The following is a 26,579-nucleotide window of genomic DNA, read 5'->3' on the forward strand; positions in this document are numbered from 1 at the left end:
TACCTTGGTAGGAATGGAGATTGATAATACCAGAGGAGAATGGTCACTAAGCAATCTGGGGAGATACTCGACATCTAACACTCTATGAAACAGTTGTGTCGAAAGTAAAAAGTTATCTATGCGTGTGTGTCTTGTGTGGGTGTGAATAAAAAGAGTAGTCCCTATCCTGTGGGTGCAACTGTCTCCAGATGTCTAGTAAATTGAGATCTTTCATGAATGACATGGTGAGCTTGCCGGCTTTGGTAAGAAGTGAGGGTTTATCAGAAGACCTATCAAGAACTGTATCTAAACAAAAATTAAAATCTCCTCCAACCAGTAGCCATCCTGGTGGTGCTTGAGCAACCTGAAGGAAGACATTCTCAATAAACATATGGTCATCGAAGTTAGGAGCATAAATATTCAATAGGGTCCAAGACTCTGAAAACATATGCCCCTGCACCAAAACAAACCTGCCAGAGGGATCAGAGATGGTGTTGACGCAGAAGGGGATGTGTCTACTTATCAAAATTGCAGTTCCTCTTGCTTTGGAGTTAAAAGAGGATGCAAAAATTCCCTCTTCAATTTCTTGTGTTCACTGGCTGTAAGATGTGTTTCTTGTAAAAACACAATGTCAGCCTTTAATTTCTTAAGGTATGTATAGACTCTTTTCCTTTTAATCGGGCTGTTAAGACCTTTTACGTTGAATGTGACATATTTTAGTGGATTAAGCATAGGTTGGGTTTCAAATATGTAACTGAATAGAAATCTATCATATGCAGATAATTAGGAAATGTTTCAACTTTGGTTTGAGCACAAAAGTGACCTGTGTGTCTCTTTAGGAAGGAAACAATAAACATAGAAAAAAGGAAGAAAAAAAATAAAATCCCACCCACCCCGATTGTCAGACTAAAACAACAATCCCAACAATCAAACATGAATACACTTGTAGAGATACGTTGCTGCTCGCTTTCCATCTTGCTCTTACTAGCTAAACCTTGGCGTAAACTAAAACCTGCGAGCTCTCTAAATTGAAAACAAACGTTGTGAATAGATATTTATGGCTGAATATTTACTGCCCACGGTAAGGGATGCTTGAGTCTCTTTTCGAAAGATTAACATAAATGAGGGGGAAAGCAGTGGGCCTAAGCCCATTTATTGCTTCGCCCAGTAGATATGGACTAAACCAAAATATACTCTCCTGTAAATGTAATAGAACTCACCCCGGGAAGATACGGTTAGTTGAAAATGTACAAATCAATTATAGTGACCGGGAGATACCAGCAGTTCAATCCGGATAAGAGAAAACAAACGAACTGCATTTTATCCCCCAGAGAGACCGTCCTGGCTCAGACGTTGCTCAGTTCTTTGAGAAAAGTGTGCACTTCTCCCGGTGTGTTGAAGAGATGACTTCGGCCTTTGTACTGAACTTTTATCCGCGCAGGGTGGATGAGGTAGCCGGTGATGTTCTTCTCCTTCAGTGCTTTGGCGGCAGGTCTGAACTGCTTGCGACGTCTGGCGAGATCCGCGCTCATATCTGGGAAAAGGCTGACCCTCTTTCCATCGATTGGCTCTTGCGAGTTGCAGTATCTTCTCTCTGTCTTGGAAACGGAGGAACCTGATCAGGATGGCTCGTGGGGGCTCATCTGGCCGGGGTTTCGGTGCTGATGTTCTGTGGGCGCGTTCGATTTCCAGCGGCTTGGTGAAGTTGATTATGCCTAGGACCTCCGGGATCCATTGAGTGAAGAAACGGACCAGGTCACGGCCCTCGCTGTCCTCTTTCAATCCCACCACACGGATATTACTACGTCTACTCTGGTTCTCCATCTGATCTACCTTGTTTTTGAGGTAGGCATTGTTCTTTTGCAGTTGTATCAAGACCTGGTCATGTCTAGCGATGGTATCTTCAACTGTGCTAATGCGCAACTCTGCCTCAGTCGTTCTCAAAAGGAGATCATTCATGGAGGATTTCAGGTCGTCAATGGAAGAATGGAGTTCAGCCGATTTCTTATCAATTTTCGGAGAAAGACCTCTGTTACCATCCTGAATTTCCCGGAGGAGAGTAGCCAGCATGTCGGCAGGCTCGCAAGAGGCTGCTGAGAGCAACAGTCTGGAACTGTCGTCTGAGTTATGAGGGCTAATGCTAATCTTGCTAGCTGTAGCGTTATCGTTATCTTGGGAATCAACTACGTTTTGGTCGTCCTTCTTGCCTCTCGGTCGGAGGTCCATGGCTCTTTGGGAAGGTAAGTACTTGACAATTTATCAGCCGATGTTAGAATATTGTTTCAACGTTGTTATTTAGGTAAAAATAGAATAACTTTGAAGAGCTCGGTTTGTCAACGTCTGCTCAGCTCCACGGCATCACGTGCTCCTCGGACCCTCTCTTTCTAAAATGATCTGCCGAAATTGTTGCAACCCCTATTACTAGCCTGTTCAACCTCTCTTTCGTATCGTCTGAGATTCCCAAAGATTGGAAAGCTGCCGCGGTCATCCCCGTCTTCAAAGGGGGTGACACTCTAGACCCAAACTGCTACAGACCTATATCTATCCTACCCTGTCTTTCTAAGGTCTTTGAAAGCCAAGTTAACAAACAGATTACCGACCATTTCGAATCCCACCGTACCTTCTCCGCTATGCAATCTGGTTTCAGAGCTGGCCATGGGTGCACCGCCATCGATAAGAGACATTACTGTGCAGCCGTATTCATCGACCAGGCCAAGGCTTTCGACTCTGTCAATCACCACATTCTTATTGGCAGACTCGACAGCCTTGGTTTCTCAAATGATTGCCTCGCCTGGTTTACCAACTACTTCTCTGATAGAGTTCAGTGTGTCAAATCGGACGGCCTGTTGTCCGGACCTCTGGCAGTCTCTATGGGGGTGCCACAGGGTTAAATTTTCGGGCCGACTCTCTTCTCTGTATACATCAATGATGTCACTCTTGCTGCTGGTGATTCTCTGATCCACCTCTACGCAGACAACACCATTCTGTATACCTCTGGCCCCTCTTTGGACACTGTGTTAACTAACCTCCAGACGAGCTTCAATGCCATACAACTCTCCTTCCGTGGCAACTACAAATACCTAGGTGTCTGGTTCGACTGTAAACTCTCCTTCCAGACTCACATTAAGCATCTCCAATCAAAAATTAAATCTAGAATCGGCTTCCTATATCGCAACAAAGCATCCTTCACTCATGCTGCCAAACATACCCTCGTAAAACTGACCATCCTACCGATCCTCGACTTCGGCGATGTCATCTATAAAATAGCCTTCAACACTCTACTCAACAAACTGGATGCAGTCTATCACAGTGCCATCCGTTTTGTCACCAAAGCCCCATACACAACCCACCACTGCGACCTGTACGCTCTCGTTGGTTGGCCCTCGCTTCATACACGTCACCAAACCCACTGGGTACAGGTTATCTACAAGTCTCTGCTAGGTAAAGCCCCGCCTTATCTCAGCTCACTGGTCACCATGGCAGCTCCCACTTGTAGCACCCGCTCCAGCAGGTATACCTCACTGGTCACCCCCAAAGCCAATTCCTCCTTTGGTCGCCTTTCCTTCCAGTTCTCTGCTGCCAATGACTGGAACGAACTGCAAAAATCTCTGATGCTGGAGACTCATATCTCCCTCACTAGCTTTAAGCACAAGCTGTCAGAGCAGCTCACAGATCACTGCACCTGTACATAGCCCATCTATAAACAGCCCATTTATCTACCTCATCCCCATACTGTATTTATTTATTAATCTTGCTCCTTTGCACCCCAGTATCTCTACTTGCACATTCATCTCCTGCACATCTACCATTCCAGTGTTTAATTGCTATATTGTAATTACTTCGCCACCATGGCCTATTTATTGCCTTAACTCCCTTATCTTACCTCATTTGCACTCACTGTATATATACTTTTTTGTTTTCTTTTTTTCTACTGTATTATTGACTGTATGTTTGGTTTATTCCATGTGTAACTCTGTGTTGTTCTGCGTCAAATTGCTATGCTTTATCTTGGCCAGGTCACAGTTGCAAATGAGAACCTGTTCTCAACTAGCCTACCTGGCTAAATATATTTTTAAAAAAATGTTTAATCGATCATCCAGAGGCAGCGCTCTTAGTGGCCCGGGGACTTTAATGCAGGGAAGCTTAAATCCGTTTTACCTCATTTCTACCAGCATGTTAAATGTGAACCAGAGGAAAACAAACTCTAGACCATCTATACTCCACACACAGTGCACAGTACATACATAGTACATACACAGTACATAGCTCTCACTCGCCCTCCATTTGGCAAATCTGACCATAATTCTATCCTTCTGATTCCTGCTTACAAGCAAACACTGAAGCTGGAAGCATCAGTGACTTGGTCAAGAAAGAAGTGGTTAGATGACGCAGATGCTAAACTACAGGATTGTTTTGCTAGCACAGACTGGAATATGTTTCGGGATTCTTCCGATGGCATGGAGTACACCACATCAGTCACTGGCTTTATCAATAAGTGCATCGATGATGTCATCCCCACAGTGACCGTACGTACATACCCCAACCAGAAGCCATGGATTACAGGCAACATCCTCACTGAGCTAACTTCTTATGGGCAGGTGAGATGGTAGTGTCCCATCTGGCCAACATCTGGTGAAATTGCAGAGTGACAAATTCAAAATACAGATATACTTATAATAAACATTCATAAAATATAAAAGTGTTGTACATCGGTTTAAAGATTAAATTCTTGTTAATCCAGCCGCTGTGTTAGATTTCAAAAAGGCTTTACGGCGAAAGCATACCATTCGATTATCTGAGGACAGCGCCCCGCCTACAAAAGCATACAAACAATTTCCAGCCAAGTATAGGAGTCACAAAAGTCAGAAATAGCGATAAAAATAATCACTTACCTTTGATGATCTTCATATGGTTGCACTAACAAGACTCCCTGTTACAAAATAAATGTTTGTTTTGTTCGATAAAGTCCATCTTTATGTCCCAAAAACTCAGTTTTGTTGGCGCGTTTTGTTCAGTAATCGCCTGGCTCCAGGGCGGTCAAAACATGCAGACGAATACATCCTCATAGCACCGGTAAAGTTTGTCGAAACATATCAAATGATGTTTATAATTAATCCTCAGGTTGTCTATTGTCTAAATAATCAATAATATTTCAACTGGACAATAGCGTTTTCAATAGAAAGGAAAAACAACGAATGGCGCGCTATTGTTCACGTGCGCAAAGCAGCTCTGCATTCTTCCCCTGTCCTCTGACCAAAAGGTCTTTTTACTTGTGGTTTTTCAAAATACAAGCCTAAACGCATGTCTAAAGACTGTTGACATCTAGTGGAAGCCATAGGAACTGCAATCTGGGCCCTAACCCAGAACATAGGCAATAGGCATTCAATGAAAAACAAGTCACATAAAAAAAATCCCACTTCCTGGATGGATTTTCCTCATGTTTTCACCTGCCATATCAGTTCTGTTATACTCACAGGCATTATTTCAACAGTTTTAGAAACTTCAGAGTGTTTTCTATCCAATACTGCCATGCATATGCATATCCTATCTAGCTTCTGGGCCTGAGTAACAGGCAGTTTACTTTGGGCACGTTTGTCATCCAAACTTCAAAATATTGCCCCCTACCCAAGAGAGGCTAAAGGGTAGAGCTGTCGCTTTCAAGTAGCGGGAATCTAACCCGGATGCTTATAAGAAATCCCGCTATGTCCTCAGAAGAACCATCAAACAGGCAAAAGCATCAATACAGGACTAAGATTAAATCATACTACACCGGCTCCGACTCGTGTCGGATGTGGCAGGGCTTGCAAACTATTACAGACTACAAAGGGAAGCACAGCGGCAAGCTGCCCAGTGACACAAGCCTACCAGACGAGCTAAATTAATTATATGCTTGCTTCAAGGCAAAGCAACACTGAAGCATGCATGAGAGCATCAGCTGTTCCTGACAACTGTGTGATCACGCTCTCCGTAGCCAATGTGAGTAAGACCTTTAAACAGGTCACCATTCACAAGGCCGCATGGCCAGATGGATTACCAGGACGTGTACTCCAAGCATGCACTGACCAACTGGCAAGTCTCTTCACTGACATTTTCAACCTGTCCCTGACTGAGTCTGTAATACCAAAAACAATTTCAAGCAGACCATCATAATCCCTGTTCCCAAGAACACTAAGGTAACTTGCCTAAATGATTACCAAACCGTAGCACTCACGTCTGTAGCCATGAAGTGCTTTGAAAGGCTGGCCATGGCTCACATTAACACCATTATCTCAGAAACCCTAGACCCACTCCAATTTGCATACCGCCCCAACAGATCCATATATGATGCAATCTCTATTGCACTCCACACTGCCCTTTCCGACATGGACAAAAGGAACACCTACGTGAGAATGCTATTAATTTACTACAGCTCAGCGTTCAACACCATAGTGCCCTCAAAGCTCATCACTAAGCGAAGGACCCTGGGACTAAAAACCTCCGTCTGGAACTGGATCCTGGACTTCCTGACGGGCCGCCCCCAGGTGGTAAGGGTAGATAACAACACATCTGCCACGCTGATCCTGAACACGTGGGCCCCTCAGGGGTGCGTGCTCAGTCCCCTCCTGTACTCCCTGTTCACCCATGACTGCATGGCCAGGCTCGACTCCAACACCATCATTAAGTTTGTTGATGACACAACAGTGGTAGGTAGGCCTGATCACCGACAACGATGAGACAGCCTATAGGTGGACGTTTGCAGAGGTATGAGTAGGGAGTTCAGTTTTTGTGCCCGACAGGATACAGCCGGAGCCGAGAAGATAGTATCCCGCAGAGGGTCTCATGGGGGAGACCTTTTCTTTTTGATTTATTATTTAAATAAACACCCTTGAAACCGAGCTAATCATACTCTGTCCGTGTCTGATCTGTGTAAACGTCCCCCTGGTCTTCTATGCATAGTCACTTTAACTCTTACCTACATGTACATATTACCTCAATTACTCGACTAACCGGTGCCCCCGCACATTGACTGTGTACTGGTACCCCCTGTATATAGCCTCGCTACTGTTACTTGACTGCTGCTCTTTAATTAGATGTTACTTAACACATATTTTTCTTAAAACTGCATTGTTGGTTAAAGGCTTGTAAGTAAGTATTTCACTGTAACACCTGTTGTGTTCGGCACATGTGACAAATACAATTTTATTTTACTTGATTTGGTGTCTGCTTCTGCTATAGCAAAGTTCTACCCATTGTATGCCTTAGATGGTTGTCATCCTCTATGGCCCTTGTTTCATCTGCTATTGTTTGCCAATGGAAGGAGGAATACTTGCACCTTCAATCACACCAGATTGACCAAGTATCAATTGACCAACAGCATCAATGTAACAGTATAACTTCAGACCGTCCCCTCGTCCATACCCGGGACCCTCTGCACACATCAATAAGTCACCCTCGAAGCATCGTTACCCATCGCTCCACAAAAGCAGCGGCCCTTGCAGAGCAAGGGGAACCACTACTTCAAGGTCTCAGAGCAAGTGACGTCACCGATTGAAACGCTATTTAGCGCGAACCACCGCTAACTAAGCTAGCCGTTTCACATCCGTTACACTTTATTGACTAGTGCAATGCCAATCATTGACATCAGCAATATCCACAGTCACAACATAAGATCAACCCTTTAATAATGGGGACAGGTCAATATCCAACTTTCCAGAGGGAAGAGGCTATAATCCCATTTCATATTGTGAAATCTCCCCAACTGTCTAGATCAGTGTTTCCCAACTCCGGTCCTCGAGTACCCTCAACAGCAGCACACATTTCTGATGAATCCAAGTACAACAAAAAACTGATTCAACTTGTCAAAGGATTGATGATTAGTTGACAAGTAGAATCAGGTGTGCTTGTCATGGGCCACAACAAATGCATGTACTGGCAAACACTGGTCTAGGTGAAAGGGATAGTATAAACATGTACGTGTGCGAACAGCAGGCACAAGGGTTTCCACAAGTTACCACAGCCACAAAATATAAATTGGCTGTAGGTTATCATTAAAAAGTTTATGAAAACAAAAATCGGATTTTTGGTGTTCATTTAAGGTTAGGTTTAAAATCACATTTTAAGAAGATACATTGTAGAAATGGGCTTTATGACTTTGTGGCTGGGGTAAGTAGTAACGACCAGCCACAACTCCGATATGTGTTTTCTCAAAGTTCCCGGGATGTCAGGTGTCCTATTTATATCCGTACACTCGTAACAATCTCATCATTATGATACTTCTATTTGATCAAATAAGCCACACGTAGAAAATAAGCCATCACATTTTTGTGTTAACCAAATTCGACACTCTCTCATTGACCTCCATACAAAAGCTCCTCGCTTGTTGAGCGAAAAAAACGAAACAACGCCACCTGTTGGAGAAGATAGATTTTAGCCCTGTTATCCCTCTCCCCTAACCTCTTCCTCTCTGCTGGAAATTAAACCTAGGGACAGTAAGTACTTCTTGTTGCTGTCCGAGTTGCGACACTGCTGAGTTGAACTGGCAGTTGCAGTTGGCAGTCCAAACTTCATGTAAGTTCAACCATTTGTCATTATTTTTTAGCTAAACCGTATAACACTTTGATCTTAATAGTGACAGAATTGTGTTCACTTTCATATTATTTTTCTCTCCAGTGTTTTATTGTAGCTTGATCAAACATAATAAATCACCCTCTAATAAGTTATTGGGTTAGAAGTATAAGTTTGTCAATCAAATTGACGTCCAAAAGTCGTCAAAAAACATTTATGGGTATGTTAAATGTGATTGTCAAGTGTGAAAAATAGGCGATACGTTTCACAAAATTTTTAAATGAAAGTGAAACTTAGTTTTGCGAACGCAACATTGTATGCAATTTTTATGTTATATAAAATGTTTGGCCTTCTAATTAACATACGGACCATCTACAACGTGTGCTGCCAGATTAGATACATATACGGCGTTCAGTTGAGAACATAAATGGTGTTTTATTCGAGTTGTACATCCTGTTAGTTTTTTTTATGCGCATTTGGGGCCTACTTGTTTTCATTTTGCTATATTCTCAATTTCAGAGGTCACAATGGAGAGCGTCGAAAGTGCAGCCAACATGGAATTGTCAACAACCTTTTCCCAGGTTGTATTTCAGGAAATCCCCCACTCCTACGTGCCAAATATTGCCGTGACTTGCAGCTACACTCTGACAGCAGCCATTCAACAGAACCCCAGAGACTGGGTGGGGATATTCAAGGTGAGATTATAGATATTTTTGTCATGAATATTCATGAGTGGTCTGGTTCATCAGAGATTATGATATGGATTGTATTTCCACAAAGGAAATAATAACCTAATATATTTAACAATAGAAATCCACAGTCTGGAATGCCTCCCAGTTGTCAGTCAGTCATGATTGTGTTATAACTGATGTTGTGCTGATTGTGTTATAACTGATTTTGTGCAGGTGGGTTGGAGCACCACAAAGGATTATTACACATTTGTGTGGATAGAACCATCATTGGATCTGATAAAACAGGATGCAAACAAAAAACAAGTGCTTTTTAGTGGTAAGACCATGTGTGCATTTTATCCTCAAACTTTTCAACTGACATGAACTTTGATATGAATGATCGTGATCAATTTAGGTGGATTCGTTATAGGGCCATGTTAATTTCTTAATTTTACATACAAATTACATTTATTTGACATTCAAGTGATCAATATTATGCTGGCACTGACAACAATGTTGTTATTCTGATAGCATACTACTTGCCAAAGGATGATGCAGAGTTCTATCAGTTCTGCTATATTGATAGCAATGGCCAAGTGAGAGGAGCCAGCACCCCCTTCTGCTTTAAAACCTCAGGGGAACAAAGCACAGACGGCAGCCTGGAAAACGACCTCTTGGTCATCACAACACAGGTACAACGCAATCCACCATACCTAACATTAAAAGTGGATTTGATTGTGTTTTAAAGACCATGCTTGAAATACTTAAAAATGCAGAACTTTTTGTTTGGCTTGCTTAGTGAAAGGTCAAGGAGATGATGTCCCTCACAAGAACATTTTAGCTAGAATTATCCTTATGTATGTACATGATGTGCATTTCTGAATCTAGGAAAAGGTAGAGCAACGTGAGAGGGAAAAAGAAGAGATGGTCATGGAGTTGGGGCAACTGAAAGAGCAAAATGAGATCTTGAGAGGAGTCCTGAAGGAGCAACAGCAAGAGATTGATTGCCTCAAGGTTTGTTTTCAAGATGGTCGTTACATCTGCTAATTTCTAGCCACTAGTCATGTGTGAGAATGGAAATGACAATGTGAGGTAACGGAATTGTAACATTATCTCTGCAGTTGTCTAACGAGGAGCTATACAAGGCAGACGGGAACCTGGAGAAGCAGCAGCAGAAGTCAAGAGAGCATGAACAACTGACACAAAAAGCTAAATCAATGGAAGACTCACGCAAAGGACAGGAGGTAATATTTGGTGAATTTTGTGTCTACAACACAAATCATCTGACAACTAAGAAACTCTTTCCATACTGAAACATAAATGCTTTTCAACATAACTGGTGGAACTATACTTGATGGATAGATGGAACTTTCCAAACACAGTAATCAAATCAAAGTGTATTGGTCACATACACCTATTTATCAGATGTTATTGCAGGTGTAGCGAAATGCTTGTGTTCCTAGCTCCAACAGGGCAGTAGTATCTAACAGTTCACAGCAATACACAAATCTAAAATGAAAATAATGGAATAGAGAAGTATATAAATATTAGGATGAGCAAAGTCGGAGTGGCATTGACTAAAATACAGTAGAATAGAATACAGTATATACATATGAGATGGGTAAAGCAGTATGTAAACATTATTAAAGTGACTAGTGTTCCATATCCATAACCAGTAGAGGTTATGGACATGATTTGAGCATTTCTGAATCTAGGAACAGGTGGTGCAAAGTGAGAGGGAGAAAGAGGAGATGGCCATGGAGTTGGGGCAACTGAAAGAGCAAAATGAGACTCTGACACGTGCCCTAAAGGAGCAACAGCAAGAGATTGACCGCCTCAAGGTTTGTTTGAAAGTCTTTTCTTTCCACCAGCAGTTTTACTTCTAGCCCCTAATCAGGCTGAGAGGGTGATGAATTATATATTGTTCCTGTAGGAATCTAAAGAGGAACTTGCACAGGTAGTGAGCAAACTGGAGCAACAGCAACAGAATGCTAGAGAGCATGAAGAACTGACACAGAAGGACAAATCAATGGATGAATCACACACAGGACAGGAGGTAACTGTCGCAAACCAATTTCCCATTTGGGCCTACCAAATAACTACTACTACTACGGAGTACATTTTGTCTGGTTTCTAACAGTTTCTTTCCATGAAAGGCTACAGTCTCTGGCCCCAATTCATTAAAAAATATTTGGTGAACATGTGAATACATGTGACAGGCTGTTTGTATACCATCAATATTTTTCAATGCCTCTTCTACTCTTTTTTTTCACCCCACACTTTCTCTGTCTCCTTGTCATGTATCGAAGGGTGTTTTCACATACAGGACCTTCAGAAAGTATTCAGACCCCTTGACTTTTTCCACATTTTGTTACGTTACAGCCTTATTCTAAAATGGATTAAATACATGAATTTCCCCCACAATCTACACACGATACCCCATAATGACAAAGCGAAAATGCAAATGTATAAAAAAACAAAAACAGAAATACCTTATTTACATAAGTATTCAGACCCTTTTCTATGATACTCGAAATTGAGCTCAGGTGCATCCTGTTTCCATTAATCATCCTTGAGATGTTTCTACAACTTTGATTGGAGTCCACCTGTGGTAAATTCAATTGATTGGACATGATTTGGAAAGGCACAAACCTGTCTATATAAGGTCCCACAGTTGACAGTGCATGTCAGAGCAAAAACCAAGCCACGAGGTCAAAGGAATTGTTCATAGAGCTCTGAGACAGGATTGTGTCGAGGCACAGATCTGGGAAAGGGTACAAAGTAGAGAGAGATGCTTGATGAAAACCTGCTCCAGAGCACTCAGGACCTCACACTGGGGCGAAGGTTCACCTTTCAACTGGACAACAACCCTAAGCACACAGCCAAGACAAGGCAGGAGTGGCTTCGGGACAAGTCTCAATGTCCTTGAGTGGCTCAGCCAGAGCCCGGACTTACACCCTGTCAAACATCTCTGGAGAGACCTGAAAATAGCTGTGCACCAACGCTACCCATCCAACCTGAAGAAGCTTGAGAGGATCTGCAGAGAAGAATGAGAGAAACTCCACACATACTGATGTGTCAAGCTTGTAGCGTCATACCCAAGAAGACTCAAGGCTGTAATCGCAGCCAAAGGGGTTTCAACAAAGTATTGAGTCTGAATACTTATGTAAATGTGATATTTCTGTTTTTTTTCTACAAACCAGTTTTTGCTTTGACATTATGGGGTATCGTGTGTAGATTGAATACATTTTAGAATAAGGCTGAACCTATCAAAATGTGGAAAAAAGTTGAGGGGTCTGAATACTTTCCGAAGGCACTGTATAGTCCTCTTTAATAAAGTAGTGTGGTGTGTGGTGCAGGAATAACGACAAGCGAACGAACCTGGGGAGCTTTGTATTCACATTGGTCTAAAAAAAAGAACCGGCCTGCAGAATTTAAGCGAACCGAAGTCAGACCACCTCTCGAGATTGTCTCAGTTCGGTTCACTTCGGGGGATATTTTGAGGGGTTTGAGTTCCTTTGGAGTGTTTGCACTACACAAATTATTAAGCAAACTGCATTCGCAAAAATTGGCTTAAAAGGGACAAAGTCTGAATCACTTTAAACTTGCTATTTCTCTTCACAAATGCCTGCAGTCTCTGACTCCTATTTGTGAGAAATATGAACGAGCATTGAGCAAGATCAAACAGCTGAAGAAGGAGCAAGAGGAGTTGAAAGAAAAGGTTGAGGTTCAAAGTGTGGAGATTGCACAGTGAGTACTTGTCTTGAGCAATCCATTCAGTGGACATATCTTTCTAGTACAACACCTTTCCAGTCATATCATATCATCATCCTGTCTATATATAAACTCAGCAAAAAAAGAAACGTCCTCTCACTGTCAACTGTGTTTATTTTCAGCAAACTTAACATGTGTAAATATTTGTATGAACATAAGATTCAACAACTGAGACATAAACTTAACAAGTTCCACAGACATGTGACTAACAGAAATTGAATAATTTGTCCCTGAACAAAGGGAAGGGGTCAAAATCAAAAGTATCTGGTGTGGCCACCAGCTGCATTAACTACTGCAGTGCATCTCCTCCTCATGGACCCCACCAAATTTTCCAGCTCTTGCTGTGAGATGTTACCCCACTCTTCCACCAAGGCACCTGCACATTTCCGGACTGGGGGGAATGGCTCTCACCCTCACCCTCCGATCCAACAGGTCCCAGACGTGGTCAATGGGATTGAGATCTGGGCTCTTCGATGGCCATTGCAGAACACTGACATTTCTGTCTTGCAGGAAATCACGCACAGAACGAGCAGTATGGCTGGTGGCATTGTCATGCTGGAGGTTCATGTCAGGATGAGCCTGCAGGAAGGGTACCACATGAGGGAGGAGGATGTCTTCCCTGTAACGCACAGCGTTGAGATTGCCTGCAATGACAACAAGCTCAGTCCGATGATGCTGTGACACACCGCCCCATGATGGACCATCCACCTCCAAATCGATCCCGCTTCAGAGTACAGGCCTCGGTGTAACGCTCATTCCTTCGACGATAAACGCGAATCCGACCAAAACCGCGACTTGTCAGTGAAGATCACTTTTTGCCAGTCCTGTCTGGTCCAGCGACGTGGGTTTGTGCCCATAGGCGGCGTTGTTGCCGGTGATGTCTGGTGAGGACCTGCCTTACAACAGGCCTACAAGCCCTCAGTCTATTGTGGACAGTGAGCACTGATGGAGGGATTGTGCGTTCCTGGTGTAACTCGGGCATTTGTTGTTGCCATCTTGTACTGCAGGTGTTGTTAAATGTGGTCTGCCACGGCGAGGACGATCAGCTGTCCGTCCTGTCTCCCTGTAGCACTGTCTTAAGCGTCTCACAGTACGGACATAGCAATTTATTGCCCTTGCCACATCTGCAGTCCTCATGCCTCCTTGCAGCATGCCTAAGGCACGTTCACGAAGATGAGCAGGGACCGTGGGCAACTTTCTTTTGGTGTTTTTCCAGAGTCAGTAGAAAGGCCTCTTTAGTGTCCTAAGTTTTCATAACTGTGACCTTAATTGCCTACCGTCTGTAAGCTATTAGTGTCTTAACGACCGTTCCACAGACAGGGTCCTGAAAAAGGGACGTCTCTTTTTTTGCTGAGTTTATATATATATATATATTTTTTTTTACACTTGTGTAACAATGCGGTTCCTCATGCCCCCGTTTCTGTGTCAACAGGCTGAGCCCAAGGCTCAGAGATTCTGAGCAGGAGTCTTACAGACTGAAGGATCACATTCAGCTTCTACAGGTCAGCACACTCAGCAGAGTAATTGATGTAAATGAATGCCTGTAACACACATACACTCTTTAAAAGTCCTGTTGGCCAATTAATTTAGCGCTTTCTTTGATGTGAAAAAAACCTGTCAATCACAGAACCTCATGTTGACCCTTTCCAGGTGGATCTCCAGAGCAGTGAGAAAGAGAAGGCGAAGCTTTCTGTGGAGCTGCGCAAACTGCGTGGTCTCACCCTTGATCTGGATGACTTGAAGACGGAGAACAAGGCCTTACACAGAAGCCTGTCAGAGCAGGGGCACCAGCCACAGCAGGAGATGGTGGACAGTGATTTGAAGGTTGGAACAAGTTGCTAAAATAACTATGTCCTTCCTGTACACGCCATTGTGAAATGTAATACTGTCGTCTTCTTGTGCGCCGTCAGGTGCAATACCAAGCTCTTCTTGGCCAGCTGCAGGAGGCTCAGACACAGTTGCACCAGGAGCTGCAGGCTTCCAACAACACACGCAGACGTGCAGAGCAAGCAGAGGGGGAACTGGTGAAGGTCAATGAGTGCACGAATCTCATAGTCATGAGGTCTACACAGGCGGAGCAGAAAAGCAGAAAACTAGAGGTGCTTAGAGAAAATCTTTGACGCTAATTTCGATCCACAGACAGGGTCAGCGAGATCATTTTTTTTTCTTACCAAGGTGTTGTTTGTTCTGGGAAAGTAGTTCACCTGCGAGAGCAAATGAATATAAAACGCACTAAATGTATTATCTTGTCTGATCACAAGTTCCCTGTTCTCTCCCCTCAGATGCAACTTTTAGAGTTCCACAGAGTCGTTGAGGAGAAAGAAAGCATGGCAGAGATCGCTAAAGTAGAGAAAGAGGAGTTGGCCAGAGAAAATCAGGTGATTGCTGTGAATGTTGATACTCTTTACTAGTCATTTAATTATTTACAATTAGGGACGTCTGCTTACATTGGGGTTTTGCCACTGTATTCTATCTGTCAGGGTCTCAAAAGAAATGTTGAGAGACTTCGCAAGGAGTTTGCTGACATCCAGGCTGCTCCAGTGTCCATGCAGCATCCCAACCCTTATGGCTCTTCAACTGACCCCACTCCCACTGAGGAGCAGCAGCAAGATACACTGGCTGCCTCTCTCCACTTTGGGAACCCTTATGAGACCCCAGGTATTCCCAATATTCCAGCTGTTGGAAAGCCTCACCTAAATATTCTCAAATGAGACATGAACGCCACTTGTGCCTCACGGACACGGCTTCTTGGAAAATAACAAAACAGGTTCAACTATGGCTGACATATGATTCTGTTTGCAGGCCCTGCGACAAACGCGGAGGAGGTATGTTAAGTCATTCCTATGATATACATGGTTATACGGCAGATTATGTTTGCAACAACATACACTAGTGGTTTGGGATCAAAGAGTTGGTTTCATAATGCTCTATGTTTGTGCTAGAGTACAGTTAACTATCCAGTCTAGATCCGACATTATTACCACTTATGACCCGTGTCCGTCCCATAGTTGTCCTTGACGTGTCGTCACTGCCATGAGTGCTTCCCTGGCATCACCCCGAATGAGCTGGAGCTGCACGAGGACAGCCACAGAGTGTGCCCCTTTTGCACCCTCATCTGTGACGGAATGGAGCAGACCAAGTATGAGGAACACGTCTACAGCCATGAGGTGTAGGGAAGCCACATCCTCACGACCCAGAGAGTTGACTACTCGTTAAAGAAAGCTGATACGCTACTAATTATATTTCTAAGAGGTGGGGGGGGGACAAATATATACAGGCTAACAACCTATCCACGACATTGTAAGACAAACATTTAAAGGCCCCTGTTTATTACTGTCAATGTTATCGAACCTGGTAACGTTAAGGGTTGTGAATTTAATGTCTGGGAAATCTAATTGAATTTGCCTGAATTGATCATGTTGTTTTAGACACTTTGATGGTTAGGGTTGACTGTTTATTCTTAATTTGCCTCCATCGCTGATGGATAGGACTGTAATGGATCTGCTATTTAATAGTTTCCTAGGTTTACTCTACTGCTATTATCTCTTCTGAACTACTGTATGTTTACTTTGGCTAACTTCACTATATTCCCTTTTAACCTGCCAGCTAAAATGTAAATGATGTGTTGCATAATAAAGTCAAATGACTAATGGTCAAATGATGCTCTCTGATCATGTAAGGGTTGAAATGAGATTCATGTGCGATGTTCAAGCAACAAATAAAGTGATCTTCACAGTTGTGTTGACATGAAAAGAAAAATGTTTTTGTAGCACAAACTGCAATATGCCAAGAAATCCTAAAATGTTTTAATAGAAGGAAATTGAATATAATGACATTTAAAAAAACAAAACAAATCCATGATTGACAACTGCCACAGAAAAAAACATTTGTAACCTAGTTTTCATCTCCACAATTGCTGAAGGGAAGCAATATCATGTGTACCTACCAATGATTTATATACATAATTGGTACCTACCCTTTAAAAAGTTAAATACACCCCATTTCAATTCAGGACTTTCCCAACAGGCACACATTGTTCTTCAAGAAGTTACCGAGACATCCCACGTACCAAAAATCCTATCTTTCTTAAGGCGTTATCTGATTGGCCTCCTCAGGTGTGACATCACGGGAAGTCAGCTCAGAAAAGAGGGCTGGCAGCCAATACTGTGGCTCTCCAGAAGCTTGGGAATCCAACCACGCCAAACCCTCTTTCAATAGGTGATCCTAGGACAACAAGGAGTGTGTATGTTAGGATGGTGGTGAGCTAAATCAAATCAAGAACCATGGTTCTATGGTGCTTTGTCACTCCTAATTTTCTTGTAAACATTTTGTTCTGTAAAATATCCTCCTAAACTCTTGGCAGCTTTTCTTTGCATTTCCTCTGTAGGCGACTTACCAGCACATGACAGGCTCGCTCTCGCTCCCACTTAAGACTCTCTCTGATCTCACTCACTGAAACGTAGCCCTTCTTCTGCAAATTGGCAGAAAAACAAATATTCATGACACCTGGCACCATATTTGCATTCCTCTAAATGACTCAGCAAAAGTATCAGAGCAGCATGTTCTGGATCCAAGCATGATGTTGGCAACTGCTCACAAGAAAAAACAAACAGCGCCCCTCTTTAATCTCACAATCAGTATTCTGAGACATTTTTGACAAGTCATTTAGCATAATTACTGATGAGGCAGCCACACAATACAGACTCAAGAGGTGAAGGATTTACCTCAGCCAGCTGAAGTACCACAGTGTGGTCCATGTTGAGCTCTGCTGGCACTGACTGCACGAGGTAAGAGCCTCCAACAGGAATCATCCCAAAGCCGTTCCCCATGACTTTCAGCTTCTTTATGGCCCGCACCAAGTCATCTCTGGAGTGGAGAATAGAGATACAATTTCAACTTCATAATGAAAGTCCACTAAAGTTGATGAATAAATACCAATATGGTTACATTATTGTATTTAGTATTTATTGGGATCCCCAATTAGCTGCTGGGGAGGCAGAGGCTACTCTTCCAGGAGTCCAAACAGGAAAACAAATAAAATATATAATATACATAGCACTACATTTACATTTCAATTTAGCCATTCAGCAGATACTCCCATACAGAGCGACCCACAGCCAGGCGAGTCAACCACATATCAAAGTCCAATCCCAACCAGGTATCACATACATAATAAAATACATAATACAATGCAAAATACAATACAAACTGCATGAAAATGTCCCCGTCGTGCCGTATGGTGTTCTTTAACTTAGTTTTTATCTTGTTTATTTGCTAGCTTGAGTTACCTGGGGTGGCAGAGTTCAATTTAGTCATGGCTCTATTTAATACTGTGTTTCCCCCAGCCTCTATTCTGGACCTGGGGACAGTGAAGTCCTCTGGTTACATGTCTAGTGTTGTACCGAGGAGTGCCCGAACTGTCTGCGAACTGCTTGAACAGAAAGTTCGGTACCTTCAACACGGTGCACAAAGACTAATAGTGATGCAGTCAATCTCTCCTCAACTTTGAGCCAGGAGAGACTGACATGCATGCTACTGACACTTTCCCTCCGTGTACATCTAAGAGAAATTAATATATGCTGACCTATTTTAGATCAACTGCAATTTGCCTATGTCCTTCTTTGCTGCAACTGACCACACAACTGCACAGTAGTCCAAGTGCATCAAAACTAGGGCCTGTAGAACCTGTCTGGTTGACTGGGATATCAAGAAAGCAGAGAAGTGCTTTATCATGTCCAGACCTCTTCCCAATTAAGTAACCATAGCATTCGGAAAGTATTCAGGCCCCTTGACTTTTTGTTACGTTACAGCCTTATTCTAAAATTGACTCAATTGTTCCCCCCCTCATCAATCTAAACCCAATACCCCATAATGAGAAAGCATTTTTTGTGTGCAAATGTATTAAAAATTAAAAACAGAAATACCTTATTTACATAAGTATTCAGACCCTTTGCTATGAGATGCGAAATTGAGCTCATGTACATCCTGTTTCCATTGATCATCCTTGAGATGTTTCTCCAGCTTGATTGGAGTCCACCTGTGCTAAATGAAATTGATTGGACATGATTTGGAAAGGCACACACCTGTCTATATAAGGTCCCACAGCTGACCAAGCCAAGCGATGAGGTCGAAAGAATTGTCCGTAGAGCTCCGAAACAGGATTGTGTCGAGGCACAGATCTGGAGAAGCGTACCAAAAAATGTCTGCAGCATTGAAGGTTCCAAAGAACACAACGGCCTCCATCATTCCTAAATGGAAGAAGTTTGGAACCACCAAGACTCTTCTTAGAGCTGGCCGCCCGGCCAAACTGAGCAATCGGGGGAGAAGGACCTTGGTCAGGGAGGTGACCAACAACCCGATGGTCCCTCTGACGGAGCTCTAGTTCCTCTTTATAGATGGGTGAAACTTCCAGAAGGACAACCATCTCTGCAGCACTCCTACAATCGGGTCTTTATGGAAGAGTGTCCAGACGGAAGCCACTCCTCAGTAAAAGGCACATGACAACCAACTTGGAGTTTGACAAAAGGCACCTAAAGAACTCTCAGACCATGATAAACAAGATCCTCAGGTCTGATAAAACCAAGATTGAACTCTATGACCTGAATGCCAAGCGTCACATCTGGGGGAAACCTAGCACCATCCCTACGATGAAGCATGGTGGTGGCAGCATCATGCTCTATGGTTGTTTTTCAGCAGCAGGGACTGGGAGATTAGTCAAGATTGAGGGAAATATGAATGGAACAAAGTAGAGAGATCATTGATGAAAACCTTGAGCGCTCAGAGAGACCTGAAAATAGCTGTGCAGTGACTCTCCCTCATTCAACCTGACAGAGCTTGAGAGGATCTGCAGACAAGAATGGGAGAAACTCTCCAAATGCAGGTGTGCCAGTTATGTCATGTAGCGTCATACCCAAGAAGACTCAAGGCTGTAATCGCTGCCAAAGGTGCTTCAACAAAGTACTGATAACGGGTCTGAATACTAATGTAAATGTTTTTTTTAAATACATTTGCAACAATTTCTAAAAATCTGTTTTTGTTTTGTCATTATGTGGTACTGTGTGTAGATGGATGATGAATATTGGGCCTCCCGGGTGGCACAGTGGTTAAGGGCGCTGTACTGCAGAGCCAGCTGTGCTACCAGAGATTCTGGGTTCAACGCCCAGTTTCTGTCGTAACCGGCCGTGACAATTGGCCTAGCGTTGTCTAGGTTAGGGAGAGCTTGGCCGGTAGGGATAATCCTTGTCTCATCACGCACCAGCGACTCCTGTGGCGGGCCGGGCGCAGTGCCAGGTTCACAATGTTTCCTCCGACACATTGGTGCGGCTGGCTTCCGGGTTGGATGCACGCTGTGTTAAGAAGCAGTGCGGCTTGTGTATCAGAGGACGCATGACTTTCAACCTTCTTCTCTCCCAGAGCCCGTACAGGAGTTGTAGCAATGAGGCAAGATAGTAGCTAGCTAAAAAAAGGTTATGAATAGTGTGTTTTCTTTCATCCATTTTAGAATAAGCAACGTAACTTCCCAAATGCACGAATATATTTTGACCGTGATAGCTCGTCTCCGAATCGATTGATGAGGTTTAGGGTTGATTTATCGCCAAAAATGATGCTTTTAGTTTTTGAGATATTTAATATATACATTTATAGAATGTATATTTGTTCCATAGTATAGTTTCTTCTTATTTTTGTTTAGTCGTGTGATTTCTCAATTTACTCTTTGTTTGCCAATCTGCTGTGTTGCCAGACTTTACTTGCCATTCTCTTAGCCTCATCCCTCTCAGGCATACAGTTTTTAAATGAATCATCTATCCATGGGGATTTGGCAGTTTTAACAGTACGTTTATTTATTGTCGCATGCATGTCAGTAACCGGAAGAAGCAATTTCATAAATGCTTAAAGTGCAGCATCAGGATGTTCCTCATTACACACATTAGACCAACACATATTTTTCACATCTTCAACATAAGAATAATTGCAAAACCTCTTGATCGCTTATACACTATTTTAGGTCCAGTCTTTGAAACTTTGGTTTTCCTAGCTATGACTATTATGATCACTCCATCTGATAGGTGTGGAAACTGCTTTAGATCAGATTTCGAGAAGCATTAGTAAAGATGTGTTCAATACAAGTGGATGATTTAGTTCTTGTTCTGCTTGTAAATACACTGGCAGGTTGACTGATAACCTGAATCAGATTGCAGGCACTAGTTACAGTTTCAAGTTCTCTTGAGTGGACAGCTTGATGAAAGCCAGTCAATATTTAGGTCACCCAGAAAATAAACCACTTTGTTAATATCATATACATTATCAAGCATTTCACACATATTATCCAAATACTGACTGTTAGCACTTGGTGGTCTATAGCCACTTTGCACAAGAATAGGGTTTAGGTGAGGCAAGTGAACCTGTAGCCACATTACTTCAACAGCATTTGACATGAGATCCTCTCTAATTTTTTTTTATTTTTTATTTTATTTCACCTTTATTTAACCAGGTAGGCTAGTTGAGAACAGGTTCTCATTTGCAACTGCGACCTGGCCAAGATAAAGCATAGCAGAGGGAACAGACAACACAGAGTTACACATGGAGTAAACAATTAACAAGTCAATAACACAGTAGAGAAAAAAAAGGGGAGTCTATATACAATGTGTGCAAAAGGCATGAGGAGGTAGGCGAATAATTACAATATTGCAGATTAACACTGGAGTGATAAATGATCAGATGATCATGTACAGGTAGAGATATTTGTGTGCAAAAGAGCAGAAAGGTAAATAAATAAAAACTGTGGGGATGAGGTAGGTGAAAATGGGTGGGCTATTTACCAATAGATTATGTACAGCTGCAGCGATCGGTTAGCTGCTGCTCAGATAGCTGATGTTTGAAGTTGGTGAGGGAGATAAAAGTCTCCAACTTCAGCGATTTTTGCAAATCGTTCCAGTCACAGGCAGCAGAGTACTGGAACGAAAGGCGGCCGAATGAGGTGTTGGCTTTGGGGATGCTCAATGAGATACACCTGCTGGAGTGCGTGCTACGGATGGGTGTTGCCATCGTGACCAGTGAGCTGAGATAAGGCGGAGCTTTGCCTAGCATGGCCTTGTAGATGACCTGGAGCCAGTGGGTCTGGCGACGAATATGTAGCGAGGGCCAGCCGACTAGAGCATACAAGTCGCAGTGGTGGGTAGTATAAGGTGCTTTAGTGACAAAACGGATGGCACTGTGATAAACTGCATCCAGTTTGCTGAGAAGAGTGTTGGAAGCCATTTTGTAGATGACATCGCCGAAGTCGAGGATCGGTAGGATAGTCAGTTTTACTAGGGTAAGCTTGGCAGCGTGAGTGAAGGAGGCTTTGTTGCGGAATAGAAAGCAGACTCTTGATTTGATTTTCGATTGGAGATGTTATGGGTCTGGAAGGAGAGTTTGCAGTCTAGCCAGACACCTAGGTACTTATAGGTGTCCACATATTCAAGGTCGGAACCATCCAGTGTGGTGATGCTAGTCGGGCAAGCGGGTGCAGGCAGCGATCGGTTGAAAAGCATGCATTTGGTTTTACTAGCGTTTAAGAGCAGTTGGAGGCCACGGAAGGAGTGTTGTATGGCATTGAAGCTCGATTGGAGGTTAGATAGCACAGTGTCCAATGACGGGCCGAAAGTGTACAGAATGGTGTCGTCTGCGTAGAGGTGGATCAGGGAATCGCCCGCAGCAAGAGCAACATCATTGATATACACAGAGAAAAGAGTCGGCCCGAGAATTGAACCCTGTGGCACCCCCATAGAGACTTCCAGAGGACCGGACAACATGCCCTCCGATTTGACACACTGAACTCTGTCTGCAAAGTAATTGGTGAACCAGGCAAGGCAGTCATCCGAAAAGCCGAGGCTACTGAGTCTGCCGATAAGAATATGGTGATTGACAGAGTCGAAAGCCTTGGCAAGGTCGATGAAGACGGCTGCACAGTACTGTCTTTTATCGATGGCGGTTATGATGTCGTTTAGTACCTTGAGTGTGGCTGAGGTGCACCCGTGACCGGCTCGGAAACCAGATTGCATAGCGGAGAAGGTACGGTGGGATTCGAGATGGTCAGTGACCTGTTTGTTGACTTGGCTTTCGAAGACCTTAGATAGGCAGGGCAGAATGGATATAGGTCTGTAACAGTTTGGGTCCAGGGTGACTCCCCTTTGAAGAGGGGGATGACTGCGGCAGCTTTCAATCCTTGGGGATCTCAGACGATATGAAAGAGAGGTTGAACAGGCTGGTAATAGGGGTTGCGACAATGGCGGCGGATAGTTTCAGAAATAGAGGGTCCAGATTGTCAAGCCCAGCTGATTTATACGGGTCCAGGTTTTGCAGCTCTTTCAGAACATCTGCTATCTGGATTTGGGTAAAGGAGAACCTGGAGAGGCTTGGGCGAGGAGCTGCGGGGGGCCGGAGCTGTTGGCCGAGGTAGGAGTAGCCAGGCGGAAGGCATGGCCAGCCGTTGAGAAATGCTTGTTGAAGTTTTCGATAATCATGGATTTGTCGGTGGTGACCGTGTTCCCTAGCCTCAGTGCAGTGGGCAGCTGGGAGGAGGTGCTCTTGTTCTCCATGGACTTCACAGTGTCCCAGAACTTTTTGGAGTTGGAGCTACAGGATGCAAACTTCTGCCTGAAGAAGCTGGCCTTAGCTTTCCTGACTGACTGCATGTATTGGTTCCTGACTTCCCTGAACAGTTGCATATCGCGGGGACTGTTCGATGCTATTGCAGTCCGCCACAGGATGTTTTTGTGCTGGTCGAGGGCAGTCAGGTCTGGAGTGAACCAAGGGCTGTATCTGTTCTTAGTTCTGCATTTTTTGAACGGAGCATGCTTATCTAATATGGTGAGGAAGTTACTCTTAAAGAATGACCAGGCATCCTCAACTGACGGGATGAGGTCAATGTCCTTCCAGGATACCCGGGCCAGGTCGATTAGAAAGGCCTGCTCACAGAAGTGTTTTAGGGAGCGTTTGACAGTGATGAGGGGTGGTCGTTTGACTGCGGCACCGTAGCGGATACAGGCAATGAGGCAGTGGTCGCTGAGATCCTGGTTGAAGACAGCGGAGGTGTATTTGGAGGGCCAGTTGGTCAGGATGACGTCTATGAGGGTGCCCTTGTTTACAGATTTAGGGTTGTACCTGGTGGGTTCCTTGATGATTTGTGTGAGATTGAGGGCATCTAGCTTAGATTGTAGGACTGCCGGGGTGTTAAGCATATCCCAGTTTAGGTCACCTAACAGAACAAACTCAGAAGCTAGATGGGGGACAATCAATTCACAAATGGTGTCCAGGGCACAGCTGGGAGCTGAGGGGGGTCGGTAGCAGGCGGCAATATTATAATATTAAATATGATGATAAATGTTGACTTTCTGCATTACTTAGGAGAGAATTTATTATATCATTTCTGATATTTGTCAGATAGTACTCACTGGCTCACATCCTGAGCAAATTTCCCCCTTCCCTTCAACACTCTGTGATGGAGTTCGTCCAGGGTAATAAGTCCTAAAACACAGAGATGGAACATCAATGAACGACACATTTCAAAATGCAGTGTTTTGCTATGACTTTGATGATGTTCCAAAGAAGCCTCACCTCCATTTCTGTGTTTCAGTGCCAGGCATACTTCAATGATCTGCACACCCAGCTCGTAATAGAAGTCACCCACACCAAGCATCTCAGACCAAAAGCCTTTGCCAGCTGTCAATGACACAGAAAACACTTAATTGGTTGCATTTCAATTCCTTGAATAAATACAACATATGAGTAACCACATGCATAAAAAAGGAGTAAACAACATTTTAATGGGCTTTTAATGTAGGGCAAAAACAACTTCTATTTTAAACAGACACAGTTGTGATTCTCACAGGCAAGTGGGTCAACTCCAATGGTGGCACACATCTCCTGAAACTGGACCCGGAACTGGGAACTCTTACGAATCTCTTGTTTGTGCTTGCTGGCAAATTCCTCAAGGTTAGATTTGAAGGTCTCCAGCTGTTTTGACATCTGAAAGACCATGATGTTTTAGATATTTCCACAGCGGCAACAGCTTGACTAGCTACATGGATTGGATAACATTCCAATGAAGACACACTTGCACACCCACACATAAGCTCAGTTGGTAGAGTATGGCGCTGCTTGACGATGAAAACCCAACTGACATTTACTCCTGAAGTGTTCTGCATCTGCACCCTCTATAACCACTGTGGTTGTTATCTGACCCTACCAGTCACCTATGAACATTTATACATCTTGCCTAAATGGCCGTACTCTTATCATCTCCACCCTGCACAGCCAGAAGAGGACTGGTTCCCCTCTATGTTTCTTCCTTTAGGTCCCTCCCCACTCGGGAGTTTTTCCTTAGCTAAAATGTACAACATGGTCGAGGCATTCGTTGGAACTTGGACGTTTGTGTGCTTCTACATCTGCATTGCTTGCTCTTTGGGGTTTAGGGATGAGTGTCTGTATAACACTTGGTGACACTTACTGGTGTAAACTGGGCTTTATAAAATCAATTTGATTGTTTGATTGATTGCAACGCCAGGATAGTGGGTTGATTCCAGGGACCACCCGTAAGTAAAATGTATGCACGCATGACTAAGTCGCTTTAGATGAAAGTGTCTGCTAAATGGCATATTATTATTATATTATTGAGCTTACCTGAACAATTTGATCCTCAGCTAACACGGTTCCCCTCTCTTTATACTTGGCCTACAAAAAATAAGAGTGTTTTGGATAAGATGGTTGTATTTCTGAAATGCCTTGGATTCATTGTTTACATTTTGTAGATGGGCCCATTCATCTAGACAACGTTACCTCCGCAAGCTTCTTTTTGGCGATAGCTCCCGCACCTACTCCTCTCCTATGCATCTTGTTGATGTGAAAAAAAAGGACTAGCTAGCTATGAAAAAGTTGACACCGCTATTGTTATGCTTGCCAACGTTAGCTAGCTAGGTATATTCCAGTTGCACGGTCAAATTAATTTGTGAGGTGCTTTTAGCCTATTGCAGCCATATGATAGCTCTCAGCATTCCGTTCTTATTCAATAATCATTTCTATGCACACAACTTTGAAATCGACTCATTTCGCGAAACTTGAGAGCCAGCAAGGTCTATTTGCTTAGTTTAGGAACCCGGAAGTAACTTCCTCCTAAGTTTGACGAGAGGCAATGCCATCAAATATGGTACTGCCACCTACTGCCTCGGCAAGATACTTCTTCTGCCACCAACTCGACTGTGAACCAGAGATGCTGAAGGCGTGAGTGCATACACTTTCATACTTGTCCCGCATGGGAATTGAACCCACAACCCAGGAATTGCAAGTACCATGCCCTTACCAACTGAGCCACACAGGACACCTCCCATTTGGATTTCCCCACCAATTTCATGGTACTATTGAGCCTTGTGTGTCTCAGCCTTCTGATGACACTTTCCTCCCTTCTCTCTTGGCCTGAGGACCTCCCTGCCCCCAACTTTGCATGTATCTTATAAAGGTGTCTTCTGTTTCTCTCCCTGTTCCACAACTCTTGCCATTTGTTTTTAACCACTGTTCTTAAGAGCCTACTTGGCGATAATATCCACCTCCTCATTCCCCTTAACTCCCACATGA

At 43.5% G+C, this 26,579-nt stretch overlaps 2 protein-coding genes across 2 annotated transcripts; one reads left to right on the forward strand and one right to left on the reverse strand.

The window, feature by feature from the left end:
* The first annotated feature begins 8,410 nt into the window (after window positions 1–8,410).
* calcoco2 (calcium binding and coiled-coil domain 2) lies at window positions 8,411–16,706 on the forward strand. Its single transcript, XM_029629255.2, has 16 exons — window positions 8,411–8,526; window positions 9,043–9,218; window positions 9,429–9,531; window positions 9,726–9,886; window positions 10,083–10,208; window positions 10,316–10,438; window positions 10,910–11,035; window positions 11,128–11,250; window positions 12,829–12,944; window positions 14,401–14,470; window positions 14,619–14,792; window positions 14,879–15,067; window positions 15,251–15,346; window positions 15,449–15,626; window positions 15,771–15,793; window positions 15,977–16,706. Exons 2-16 carry the CDS (start codon window positions 9,051–9,053, stop codon window positions 16,139–16,141), a joined length of 1,941 nt encoding a protein of 646 aa, XP_029485115.1. The 5' UTR covers window positions 8,411–8,526; window positions 9,043–9,050; the 3' UTR covers window positions 16,142–16,706.
* A 46-nt stretch (window positions 16,707–16,752) lies between these two features.
* On the reverse strand, window positions 16,753–26,120 carry snf8 (SNF8 subunit of ESCRT-II). The gene is made up of 8 exons (XM_029629256.2): window positions 25,788–26,120; window positions 25,632–25,682; window positions 24,839–24,977; window positions 24,567–24,671; window positions 24,404–24,476; window positions 17,693–17,834; window positions 17,365–17,439; window positions 16,753–17,192 (listed from the first exon to the last, which is right to left on the reverse strand). Exons 1-8 carry the CDS (start codon window positions 25,839–25,841, stop codon window positions 17,055–17,057), a joined length of 777 nt encoding a protein of 258 aa, XP_029485116.1. The 5' UTR covers window positions 25,842–26,120; the 3' UTR covers window positions 16,753–17,054.
* Window positions 26,121–26,579: the final 459 nt, after the last annotated feature.

This window comes from Oncorhynchus nerka, linkage group LG23 (genome assembly GCF_034236695.1).
Source record: "Oncorhynchus nerka isolate Pitt River linkage group LG23, Oner_Uvic_2.0, whole genome shotgun sequence".
Taxonomy (NCBI): Eukaryota; Metazoa; Chordata; class Actinopteri; order Salmoniformes; family Salmonidae; genus Oncorhynchus; species Oncorhynchus nerka.